At 53.0% G+C, this 12799-nt stretch overlaps 1 protein-coding gene across 1 annotated transcript in view; it reads left to right on the forward strand.

Moving 5' to 3' along the window:
- The first annotated feature begins 207 nt into the window (after positions 1 to 207).
- The window catches only part of JMY (junction mediating and regulatory protein, p53 cofactor), a 41268-nt gene continuing 28676 nt past the window's right edge, over positions 208 to 12799 (forward strand). The window contains exon 1 of the mRNA XM_058656284.1: positions 208 to 1265. Within this exon, the coding sequence (XP_058512267.1) occupies positions 585 to 1265 (681 nt within the window). The 5' untranslated portion in view covers positions 208 to 584. The remainder of the gene's footprint in view (positions 1266 to 12799) is intronic.

The raw sequence follows: 12799 nt of genomic DNA on the forward strand, positions 1-12799 counted from the left end.
GCGGACCGCCGGCGGGGCGTGGCCTAGGCGGCGGGGGCGTGGCGGCGCGGTGGGAGGGCAGACGGCCGGCGGGGCGTGGCCTAGGCGGCGGGGGCGTGGCGGCGCGGTGGGAGGGCAGGCCGCCGGCAGGGGCGTGGCCGACCGCCGGCGGGCGGGACGCGCGCCGCTGCCACGTCACCAGCGTGCGGCACGTGCCCGTGTTTACGCCCCTCGTGGAGCCGCCGACGTCAGCAGCCGGACGGCAACACTGAGGCGATGCTGAGGCGCCGAGTTTAGTAGACGCGGGGCTCCGTGAGGCGGTCGGCGCGGGCCGCGGCCGCGGGCGGACGAGGAGGACGAGGAGGGAGAGCGGCGGCCGGCGGCGGCGAGGCCGGGCGGGCGGCGAGACCCTCGCGTCCCCACACCGGGCGCCTCAGCGCCTCAGCGGCGGCCTCGGCGGGCAGGCGGCGGCCGCCCGTGGCCATGTGAACCACCTGCTCCGGGCAGAGGACGCGCCACAAAGGAGCCCGGCGGGGCGCGCTAAGATGGCTGCGTGAGCGGGCGCGGCGTCGCCACCGAGGCCGCCCGCGGGCCCCGCCGCCGCCATGGCCTTCGCGCTCGAGGAGACGCTCGAGTCGGACTGGGTGGCCGTGCGGCCTCACGTGTTCGACGAGCGCGAGAAGCACAAGTTCGTGTTCATCGTGGCCTGGAACGAGGTGGAGGGCAAGTTCGCCATCACCTGCCACAACCGCACGGCGCAGCGCCAGAGGAGCGGCTCCCGGGAGCCGGCGGCCGACGGGGCCCGCGCGCAGGGCGGCGTGGCGGGCAGGCCCGAGGCCGCCGCCTCCCCCGGGCCCGGCTCCCCGGCGCGCGCCGCTCCCGCCAGGCCCGCGGAGGACCCCGAGGCGCGGGACGAGGCGGCGGCCGACGGCTGCAGCTGGGCCGGCCTCTTCTCCTTCCAGGACCTGCGCGCCGTGCACCAGCAGCTGTGCGCCGTCAACTCGCAGCTCGAGCCGTGCCTGCCGCTGTTCCCGGAGGAGCCCTCGGGCATGTGGAGCGTGCTGTTCGGGGGCGCCCCGGAGATGAGCGAGCAGGAGGTGGACGCGCTCTGCTACCAGCTGCAGGTCTACCTGGGCCACGGCCTGGACACGTGCGGCTGGAAGATCCTGTCGCAGGTGCTGTTCACCGAGAGCGACGACCCCGAGGAGTACTACGAGAGCCTGAGCGAGCTGCGCCAGAAGGGCTACGAGGAGGTGCTGCAGCGCGCGCGGAAGCGCATCCAGGAGGTCCGAGGGGGCGCGGCTGCCCGCGGGGTCCCCGGTGTGGAGGGCGGGCGGGCGGCGCCCCGGGGTCGGCACCGAGGAGGGCGGGCAGCGCCCGGGGGTCGGCTCCTGCCTGGCGGAGGGCGGGCAGCGCCCGGGGGTCGGCTCCTGCCTGGCGGAGGGTGGGCAGCGCCCAGGGGTCGGCTCCTGCCTGGCGGAGGCTTGGCAGCGCCCGGGGGTCGGCTCCTGCCTGCTGGAGGGCGGGCAGCGCCCGGGGGTCGGCTCCTGCCTGCTGGAGGGCGGGCAGCGCCCGGGGGTCGGCTCCTGCCTGCTGGAGGGCGGGCAGCGCCCGGGGGTCGGCTCCTGCCTGGCGGAGGGCGGGCAGCGCCCGGGGGTCGGCTCCTGCCTGGCGGAGGGCGGGCAGCGCCCGGGGGTCGGCTCCTGCCTGCTGGAGGGCGGGCAGCGCCCGGGGGTCGGCTCCTGCCTGGCGGAGGGTGGGCAGCGCCCGGGGGTCGGCTCCTGCCTGCTGGAGGGTGGGCAGCGCCCGGGGGTCGGCTCCTGCCTGGCGGAGGGTGGGCAGCGCCCGGGGGTCGGCTCCTGCCTGGCGGAGGGTGGGCAGCGCCCGGGGGTCGGCTCCTGCCTGGCGGAGGGTGGGCAGCGCCCGGGGGTCGGCTCCTGCCTGGCGGAGGGCGGGCAGCGCCCGGGGGTCGGCTCCTGCCTGGCGGAGGGTTGGCAGTGCCCAGGGGTCGGCACCTGCCTGCGGAGGGCGGCCGGGCACTCCTGCCCCTGCCCTGCGGGAGCTGGCCCTCCAAGGCCCATGCGTGGTCCTGCTGCTGGCCGGGGCCCTGCCGCCCTGCTGTCCCCAGCGCCCTGGGAAGGCAGTGCTGCTGCCCCCTCGCTCCTGCGGAGCTTGTAGGCCTGGCTGGGACACTGAATACGGGGGCGGAGGGGCAAAAACTAGCTACTGAAAAGTAGTTTTCTAGATCTTAGAGCAACTGTTTTTTTATAAGACGGATATTTTAAGATTCTCTTTGCCATTGTCTCTTTCAATGCATTGGGAAGCACCTCAGCGAAAGGACTAGGTTGTAAGTCACTGAATAGGGGTGTAAGTTCTTTTCGAATCTGACTTGATTAGTATTTGAAAAAAGGCTGTCAGGGAGCACAGTAAGATTGTTTTCTGATTTCTGTGGGAAGATTGCCTTGAGAAAAACAGCGAGCTCAGGTGTGAGTGATGGGTGACCGTGGTCTTCGAAGCCTGGCACTGCCTTGGGTTTGGCAGTCCATGGGGAAGTCCTGGCCTGTTTGTGTCCTGTTGATTAGGAACGCCACCCAATTCAGTGCTTTTCAGTTCTCAAGTTGACTTGGTTTGTGTTAGCATTTTTTAAATCTATATTTTGAAGATTTATTTATTTCTATTGGAAAGGCAGATTTGCAGAGAGAAGGAGAAACAGATCTTCCATCCCCTGGTTCACTCCCCAAATAGGCCAGTGCTGCGGCGACGCGAAGCCAGACTCTTCCGAGTCTCCCACACGGGTGCAGGGTCCCAAGGCTTTGGGGCGTCCTTGACTGCTTTCCCAGGCCACAGGCAGGGAGCTGGATGGGAAGCGGGGCTACCGGGGAAAGGCAGATTTGACATAAAAGCATCTTCATCTGCTGGTTCACTCCAAGTGTCCACAGTGGCTGTAGCTGAGCCGATCAGGAGCCAGGAGCTTCCTTCTCATCTCCCATGGCTGCTTGGCCCAGGCTGTAAGCAGGAATCTGCGTCAGCTGGGACACTATCGTGTCTGTATAGATTAGCTAGTTGAGCCATTGTAAGGGGCCCATGATAGCGTTCGTTTATCTGTTTGGAAGGGAGAAGGGGAGCTTGTCCACGCACTGGTTTACTGAGAGGACTATAAGCAGGAGCTTGCATCACCCAGGTCTCCGTGTGAGTGGCAGGGTTCCCAGCACTTAGGCCACATCCACTGTTCTCCCAGGCCTGCCAACAGGGAGCTGTGAAAGGGGAGTGGGGCCACATTGCTGGTCTTCAAGGTGCCCCTCACCTCGAAGGCCCTGCTGTGAGTCAGCTGCCACCAGCTCAGGGCGCCTTGGCGGGGGCTTAGCTCCCGAGCATGCTGGGCTGCAGTACAGGGTCACCAACAAGTCATGATGTCTCCTGTGAAATGCCCGGGATTAAGCCTTAGCCGTTCTGCACATGGTTTTTCTTAACAGTTCACACATTTGGTTAACTGCAAATGATTATTTGTGGGGATTTACAATCGATGCATTGAGGTTTTTTTTTTTTAGATGACAGAACTGTAAGATTGTATACCACAAATTAAGCATACGTTTCATGTAGATTGTCTATTCGTGAAAATGTGAACTTAGTTCCTAGTGGGTAAGTCCCGGACTTTTCAATGGTTTAAATATATGTGATCTTTACTGGGGTGCAGGAGCTACCAGGCCTGTTGGAATGGTTTCTGCAGTATCGCGCTGGTTGGTCAGAGCAGAGTCCTGTTGTGTGTGTGTATAGAGTCCAGTAGCAGCGGTGTGTGTTGGGGGACAGGGTAGCTTGCTGGTTGGTTAGAGCAGAGTCCTGTTACCAGTGTGTGTTGGGGTGGGGTGGCCCATATTGGAGCTCACCTTTGATCTGGATTTTGTAAAACATGGTTTCTGAAGAAGAGCGGGTCCATAGGGAACCTTAGTTGCAGTGTTCATGTTGGGATTTATTTTGTTTATAGAAATGGACCCAATGCTGCTGTCTGCCCAGTTGATCTCCCGTTTTGTGAGCTGCGTGCATAGTGGACGGTGGGAATCCTGTCTTCTGCTCAGAAAGAGCTGGGCTGAGGTGGACTTAGCACTGTTTGTGACCTCATTCCCACCAGGCAGTGGAAGTGCTGGCAGGAGTCTTAGCATTGAAGATGTGAATAACTGCTGGCCCGTAGAGGGGAGGCTGCTAGGAGGCGCCTTCTTGTTCATGGACTGAAGTGTTCCTCAGACTTCCACTCCAGCCTTGTAGAGAGCCACGATGTCCTCTCGGGGCTCCGGGTTTGGTCAGGGCTAAGCTGTTTAGGAACCCCAGCTCAGATTGGGCCTGCGCTGGTGTCAGTCCAGGCTTGGGTCAGGCCTGCCAGACCTCATCACTGGTCACTGGTTGGTGTTCTTTTTTTCTCTAGACTGACTTTTTTTAAAAATTGTTTTTTGATAGTTTAGTTGGCACCAGGGTTTCCTTTTCCCCTCCCCAAGTTCCCTCTGTTCCCCTTCCCTCTCCTCCCCTCCCCACTCCTCCCCTCCAGTCTTACAGTGGGTGTCTTCCGTGAATTTTCACAGTTCATCATGCTGCCACTGGGGTGTCTCATCAGTGTAGGAGCTTGTCAGTCATTTTGTTGCTAGTCCATCCTTGTAGTACATGGATAAGGACCTCTCTGTTTCCACCTTTGAACGTAATTTCCACTGCATTTCCATGATGTAGCCCCTTGAGTACAGTTCGCCATGGGGAGAAGTAAAAGGAAAAAAAGGGTGGTGAACGTTCAAGCACATGGGGTTGATGAACATGACTCAGGTGTCGGTGTGACTCTAGGGTGGTGACAAGGAGTGACCAGCATCTTCGCGTAAGAATAAATGTCAGCGCGTGTCCCAAGGCACTAATGAAGGTACGGTGAGGACTAGGTCCTTGGTACTTATGGGCAATAGCAATAACAGTGATAAAAGGGACATTAGCAATCTCAGATGAGTATAAACAATTAGTCTCTTGTGAATGATTGATGAATCACATCACAAGATCTTAATTATGAAAGGTACAAGTAACTAGAAAGTGAATTAAGGTAAAGTTCACATGTAAAGTCCTTAGATTTGACTGCCAGAGTCTAGCTCCAACTGAGTTCGGAAGGGTGCGTGGATGAGGCATAGAGAAAATAGACGGACCACTAGGATTCCATGATCATTGTGGACAATGCAATAAAGCTGTCCACTTTATTTATACAGAAACAGTAATGAAAGGCCCTTTGGCTAAAAGGGTATCAGCAAAATCAACTTCCAAGCTCACACTGGTAGTAAACATGAACTCCACAGAGGTAGACAATGCCTAAATAAATTATAGAAATCTCAGCGGGGTTATCCGGTGTCCATGCAAAGGGAGCTGGAGCTGCATTCAGGTGGTCGTAGAGACATCCGCCGGGCCCTGCCGTGCAGCGGGAAATTCCTTGCGGCCCTGCCTGCGATGGAACAATACTCTCCACACCTTCGTGTCTTCCACACCCATCACACGGAACCCAGCATTTGACTTCATATTATCTTAGAGAAAATATATTATATTTAGATTTACTCTTTATATTTGAAAGGTAGAGTTAGAAGGGGAGAGAGAGGGAAACAGATTGTCCATCCCTAGGTTCACTCCTCAGATGGCCACACAGATGCAGCTGGGCGAGGCTGAGGCCAGGAACCTGGAGTCCATCCCCGCCTCCGCCACTGAATCTTGGTGGGACCTTGGGCTGCCCTCCCAGGTACATGGGCAGGAAGCTGGAGCAGAAGCAGAGCAGCTGGGACTCCATTCAGTGCTCATAGGATGTTGGCATCGCAGGTGGTGCTGTACCCTGAGGGCTGCAGCGTTGGCCTCTGCCTGTTTGCTTCTTGTTTAAAGGCTTATGTTTGTTCTCTGGACACGTTGGAAGGATGTCAGACTCCACTGCTGAGGGTGGAGAGGGGCGTTATTTTAAAATTCCATCCGCTCAGTAATTTGACTTTGAAAGTGAAGTGACTCAGTTTATTTCAGATTAATTCTGGCCGGCCGGAGGGTTAGGCTGGCTGCGTGTTGTGTTTGAGAGGAGAGAGGTTGCCTAGGGATGGAAGGACAGGTTTATGCTGAGAGTGTCCAGGCGTGGTTTGCCTTTGTGTCCTAAAATGGCTCAGAAGAAGCAGTTCTGACTTCCAAGGTTATTTAACAGAGGAAGGGCAAGGAACCATCCCTTTTCCCTGCTGTGAATTCTGGCAGACTCAGATGGGCTGCAGAAACCTGGAGTTGGACTGTTGGAGAGGAGACCGGGGTCCATCTTTGTCGGGCTGGGAAGCTGTGGCCATAGCTGGGTGTAAGGGATTAGGAAAGGCTGGTTCAGGAAGGCCTCCCTGGCTGTGGTACCTCCACAGTGGGCTCCAGAAGGAAAGAAGTAATGGCTGAGTGAGAGTTGTAGCCTTGTGGTTAACTTGGTGCTGACTCTGCTCATGTTATTTCCCTAAATAATGCAGACTGCTAAGTGGATTTTGTGGAATTCTTATTGTGATGAAAACTTTGAAAGCCTTTGAAATAATGGTTTTGATACTAACCTTTTTTTGATCCTGGGTCCAAATAAACTATACTTTTCTGTTTTTGTGAGATTTGTTTCTTTGAAAGAATTAGAGAGGGAGAGAGAAAGATGTCTTCAGCCCATTGGTTCACTGACCAGATGGCCCTCATGGCCAGTACTGGGCCAGGCTGAAGCCAGAAGCCAAGAGCTTCATCTGGGTCTCCCAAGTAGGTTTGGGGACTCAGTCAACTGGACCATCTGCTTCTTGACCAGGAGCGTTGGCAAGGAACTGGATCCAAAACTGAACAGCCAGTGCCTTGTGGGATGGGATGCTGGTGTTGGAGGTGGTAGCTTAACCCAGTACTTGGCCGTGGCAGTCCCTCCCCTTTTTTTACATCACTGACAGAAAGGAGATATGCAAGAAAAAGAATGCATGCTTCTAGGCAGGTGCTTCAGTAAACAGAAATGGCAGGCTGTCTTCCCGATCATTCCTTGTGGCAGTGGTCTCTGCTGCTGCCCCTTGAACACCCCTGCACCACCGAGGTCTGCTGCATAGTTTTGGAAGACTTTCCTAATGTGGTTACAGAGGTGTCTCTATGTTTTGGAAGGGAACTGGTGGGTCGCGGAATTGTTGTCAAACATGACAGCAATTGTCTGAATTCACCTTCTTCACACATAGCTTCTTTCAGTCTGGTACTGCCCTCCATTGCCTTTTTTTTTTTTTTTAAGATTATGTATCAGTTTGATAGGCAATTTTCAGAGGGAGGAGGTTTCACTCTCCACCAGTGATGTACTCCCCATATGGTTCCAACAGCAGGAGCTGGAGCAGGCGGAAGCCAGGAGCCCAAGCACTTGGGCTGTCCTCCACAACTTTCCCAGCCATGTTAAGAGGGAGCTGGATAAGAAGCTGAGCAGCTAACTGATACGGAATGCTGGCCTTGTAGGCAGCAGCTTAACCAGCTGTGTTGCAATACTGGCCCTGTGCCTTCTGTGTTGTTACTTACTATATTTGAAATGCTGCTTTTTTGTTTTGTTAAGATTTTTCTATTTTTGCTTGAAAGAGAGTTACAAAGAGGTAAATAGAAGGAGACAGAGAGGGAGGAATCTTCTATCCCCAAAGGGCCACAATGGCCAGGAGCTTCTTTCAGGCCTCCTGTGTGGATGCAGGGCCCGAGAGCTTGTGCCATCCTCTGCTGCTTTCCCAGGCCATTAACAGGGAGCTGGATGGAAAGTGAAACAGCAGGGACCAAACTGGTGTCCATATAGGATGCCAGGACCACAGGCAGATGCTTAGCTTGTTGTGCCATAGGGCCGGCCCTCACAAAGGCTGCTTGGTTCGACCATTCGTGGGCCATACATAGGACATTGCTGTCAGCAGGGGCAATATTTTGATGGGTGAATGTGTGTGTCTAATTTTGAAGTTTCATGTGGCTCTTCCATTAGTGGGCCACCATGTGCTTGCTCTGCCTGCCCAGGCCCCAGTGTGGCTAGGAAGGTCAGGGCCATGGGCACCAGAAGCTACATGCTGGTTGTTGGTCCTGTTTGGAGGAGTGTGGCGTGTTGAGTACGGGTAGAACCAAGAAGCGTGTCACAGCGCGCGTGTGTGTGTGTTATTGAAGGTAACACAGAGAAGGTAGGAGTCATTTTGCAGAAACTTAGGGAATTTTGTGAGTTTTCTTAAATTGACTTTATGTTTGTCCTTTCAATTTTATTTATTTATTTTTGCGAATTTTTTTAAAGATTTATTTATTTTTATTACAAAGTCAGATATACAGAGAGGAGGAGAGACAGAGAGGAAGATCTTCTGTCCGATGATTCACTCTCCAAGTGAGTACAACGGCCAGTGAAGTGCCGAACTGAAGCCAGGAGCCAGGAACTTCCTCCAGGTCTCCCACATGGGTGCAGGGTCCCAAGGCTTTGGGCCATCCTCGACTGCTTTCCCAGGCCACAAGCAGGGAGCTGGATGGGAAGTGGAGCTGCTGGGACTAGAACTGGCGCCAGTATGGGATCCCGGCATGTTCAAGGTGAGGATTTGGCTGCTAGGCCACGTTACTGGGCCCTTGTCCCTTCGGTTTTAAATTAAATATTGTTAAAGATTGTATGCAGACTTATTTTTAGATGCTTTAGGGAAGGTTTTTGCAAAATAGGTTATGAAATAAAAGTAGGTCTGGGGTCAGTGTTGTGGCGTTCCATGTAAGACTGCCCCCCTGTAGCCCTGACATCCCATGTGAACATTGGTTCAAGTCTAGGCTGCTCTACCTCTGATCCAGCTGCCTGTTAAAGTGTCTGGGAAAGCAGCAGAAGCTAATCCAAGTGCTTGGGCTCTTATACCGACATGGGAGACTTAGAAGAAGCCTCTGGCTCCTGGTGTTGGATTTATCCGGCTCTACCTGTTCTGGCCATTTGGGGGAGTGAACTGGTGGATGTAATATCTCTTTTTCTTTAACTTTGTCTTTCAAATAAATATATAAATCATTCAAAAATTATGTCTGATGGGCTAGACATTTTAGAGAATGATTTTTTAAATGTATTACGTTAATGACTTGGAGTTATGTCTAACCTGAAATTTGAGGCTGCTGGCTAGGATCTTACAAATGGTATCTCTGTGTGGAAGGAACACAGGAATTGGGAGAATATGATAGTGAACAATAACTAGTTATTTGGGAAGAAAAATTTTTTAAAGATTTATTTATTTATTTAGCTATCTGTTTTTATTGGAAAGGCAGAAATACAGAGAGGAGAGGCAGAGAGGAATATCTTCCATCCATTGATTCACTCCTCAAGCGGCCGCAACGGCCAGAGCTGAGCCAATCCAAAGTCAGGAGCCCAGAGCCTCTTCCAGGTCTCTCACATGGGTGCAGGGTCCCAAGGCTTTGGGCCGTCCTCGACTGCTTTTCCAGGCCACAAGCAGGGAGCTGGATGAGAAAGCGGGGCTGCCGGGATTAGAACCGGTACCCATATGGGATTCCGGCGCGTGCAGGGCAAGGACTTTAGCCACTAGGCTACTGTGCCAGGCCCTTGGAAAGTTAAAGTTGGTCACCTAGTATGTTATGGCGCTAGGAATAGATGAGGCCAAGAGCTTGTATCCCTGCATTGTGCCATTCGTTAATGTGTAGTGCAGAAATAGCATTGAACTTGGCTCTGGAAAACAACTCCCTCACGTTGGCCCTGGTTCTGGGAGCTTGACTTCAGCCTGTCACCTGACACTTCAGGCTGTCCGCCTTCATTTTTGGTTTGTACAGTGGGATTAGCTGGGTGTTCTTCAAGGCCCACAGTAGCGTGTGGCCAGGATGGGAAATGAGACACTGGTTTTACGTCTCGTCCACGTTTAGGTGGTGACAGGTGTGGCATTTGCAGTGAGGTGATGAGGTCACCGTGTGTCTGCATTACCTGGGCTTTCACACCCTGAAAGGCCTGACCACTTTGGGGATAGAGAGACATTATTATAGGGCAGTGGTGTTTTTAAAGATTTATTCGAGAAGAAGTTGGAGACAGATCTTATCTATTTGTTCCCATCACAAATGGCCAAAATGGCGGAAGCCAGGAGCCTGGAGCTTCTGAGTGTCCCGTGTGGGTGTAGGATCCCAAGCACTCATGTCGTCTTCTGCTTTCCCAGAAACGTTAAATAGGTGGAAGTGGAGCAGCTGTGATGGAACCAGCCCCAGGCAGTGGTGGTTTGTGTGTGCTTCCTTGTCCTCACGTAACTCGTTACTTATTCTTCAGTTTTTCTTCCTCAATTTTTAAAAAATAGTTGAGAGGCAAGGACAAAGTTCTCATTGGCTGATTCATCCTCCCAATGGCCTGAGATGGCCAGAGCTGGGCGGGAGCCAGAGCAGGGAAACCTGTCCAGGTCTCCCGTGTGGGTGGCAGGGCCCCAACTCCTGAGTAAATTGAGGATGGTAGACATGTTTCATGGAGTGGTTTAGAAAAGGTGTGGTGAAAAGCCCTAAGAATGGGCCCGACATCTAGTGCACCTTGATCAAGCTAAGCTTCTGCTATTGCTGGTCTTTGTGTCTGCTCACAAGCTGAGAAGGATTTCACTGACAGTGAGAGAAAGGGCCGATCTAGTGGTTCACTCACTAAAGGCCTACAAGGCTCGTTGCTGCTCCCAGAGTCTGCGTTCATAGGCAGCTGCAGTCAGGAGCCAGGGCTTGCAGTCCCACTCAGGCATTCCAGTGAGGGCTGGTCCAAAAGCCTGTCAGGAGGTTGGGTGAATTTGCCACTTCTCCTGTGTTGGACCCATGTGCCTGTGACACTGCTGGAGCCTGCCCATCCTGCGGTCACTGATTGCATGGTCAGTGTCTGCACTGGAGAGGACTGCACTAGTGACTTGGTGGGCAGCTGTACAGTTCCTGTCAACACCTGTTTGGTCTGGAGCAGAGCGTACGGTGATGCCAAGGGAGGCTGTGTGAGCTGTGCCTCCATATTTGGTGCACAGAGCTCGGAGTCTGAAAGCACAGGCCTTTGCTATGCAGACTTGTTTATAACTTAGTCCAACAATGATTGCAGTAGACATTTATTTAAAATAATACATCTACAGACCAAATAATTCTCCAGTTGTATTTCAGGTTTAACCAGCTTGGTGGACATACAGGAGGACAGCTGTACCTACCGATTTCACCTGTATGATTACTTCATCCATTCTCTCTCCTCTTCCCTGGATAGCCTCTTGCAGATAACGGTTTCAGGTAGCATTTACCCTCGTTTAGTACTCTGCCCCCTGAAAGCTTTCACGTCTTCATCTCCTGTTAGCCACCCAGCCACAGCCCCGATGATGTGGCAGGAGGCCTGCTCGCCATGTTGAGCCAAGGGCTGACTTGTTTATAACTTAGCTGCCGGAAGAACTAGTGTATACTGATGTTCAAATATGGTATGATGTGTTTTGCATTTTGAGGCGGCCAAGAGTGGATTTATTTAGATGGTGTAAGGAGTTTTTGCAGATATTTTACTTGAAGAAAGCGCGAACTTGTTTTCTCTTACTAACATTTCCTAATTCTCCCCATGTGTAGTAAAATTAGGTGTATTTTATACCGATGCCTCCTGTACTGATCTCAGGTTTTACTCTCATTTAAAATAAGTAGTCCATAAAAAAATAAGTAGTCCAAAACCCTGAATTTAACGTTGCGTTTCTGTCCCCTCACAGCTGCATTAAGTAAGAGAATTACTCTCCTTACAAGCTTAATTGTTCTCCGAAGGCCAGAACGTCAGAAGGGAGACTAGTTCCAGCATTAACTTCTTGCTGTATTTTAGTTTGTAATTGTTACCTGCTTTTTTCTTTTATATCAGCTGAGTGAATTTAATGTTATGGCTGCTGCTACAGGAAAATGAAAAGGTTGTGACAAAAATAGGGTTGACAAGGAGAGGATTAAGAGGCATTTGGGGTACTAAGATGGTACTGAAGATGCCCACGTGGACTTCATGCCAGCTGTGGCATGCTGTTGGTGCTGGCCCTTGGGGCAGGGTCTTTAGGTCATGGGTGAAGGAACCTGGCCTGAGCTCCTGATTCAGCCCCAGGTTAGCCTTGGCCATTGAGCATTGGATGAGTGAGCCAGCAGGTGTGGTGTTCTGTGTCTCATGCAGTATTTGTAAAGAGATTAGGAGCGGAAAGATGGATTGGCTTAACTGTGGCAGTATTTAAGCCGGAAGTAAGGTGGGATGGGATGCATTCGTTAAGAGGGAGTGATGTCCCCAGCTCACTGAACTGTGACCACAGAGCTGCTTTTGGCCACCTGGAGGACCTGGAGTGGGCTATAAGCAGGACTTATGGGACACACAACTTGGATTGACACTACTATTATTGGTGGAAATGATTCGTTTTGTTAAAAATTTAGTGGGGTGTTAGTGATGGAGCTACCATCTGCTGGTTTACTTCTGGTCCCTGTGATGGCTGGGGCAGACCAGGTTTGGGGGCCAGGAACAGCATCACCTGTTGCCCCTCTGAGCTATATTGGCAGGGAGCTGGGATTAGGTGTTGTTCATTAGAAATACTGATCATATTTGTGTGTCTAAAGATGGGAACCTGGAGGGAATGGAATTATGAAATTAGAATTTGGTCCTCTGTACCCTCCTTGCACCATTCTTCGGTTAGTTGTTCAGTTGCTGCTCTCTGCGTGAACTGTCATTTTGAGTCTCTCTGGATGTAAGATTGGTGCTAGAGTGGCATGAGCAGAGGCCATCTGGAGTAGTGGCTGAGGGCCTGAGCAAGCTGTGGGGGGTCCACCCCTTCTGTCTTGCAGCATCGTAAGTTTTGGCATGTCTGTGAGCCTCTGCTTCCGGTAATTTATCTACAAAGTGCTGTAG

The sequence above is a fragment of the Ochotona princeps genome, chromosome 28 (assembly GCF_030435755.1).
Source record: "Ochotona princeps isolate mOchPri1 chromosome 28, mOchPri1.hap1, whole genome shotgun sequence".
Classification (NCBI taxonomy): Eukaryota; Metazoa; Chordata; class Mammalia; order Lagomorpha; family Ochotonidae; genus Ochotona; species Ochotona princeps.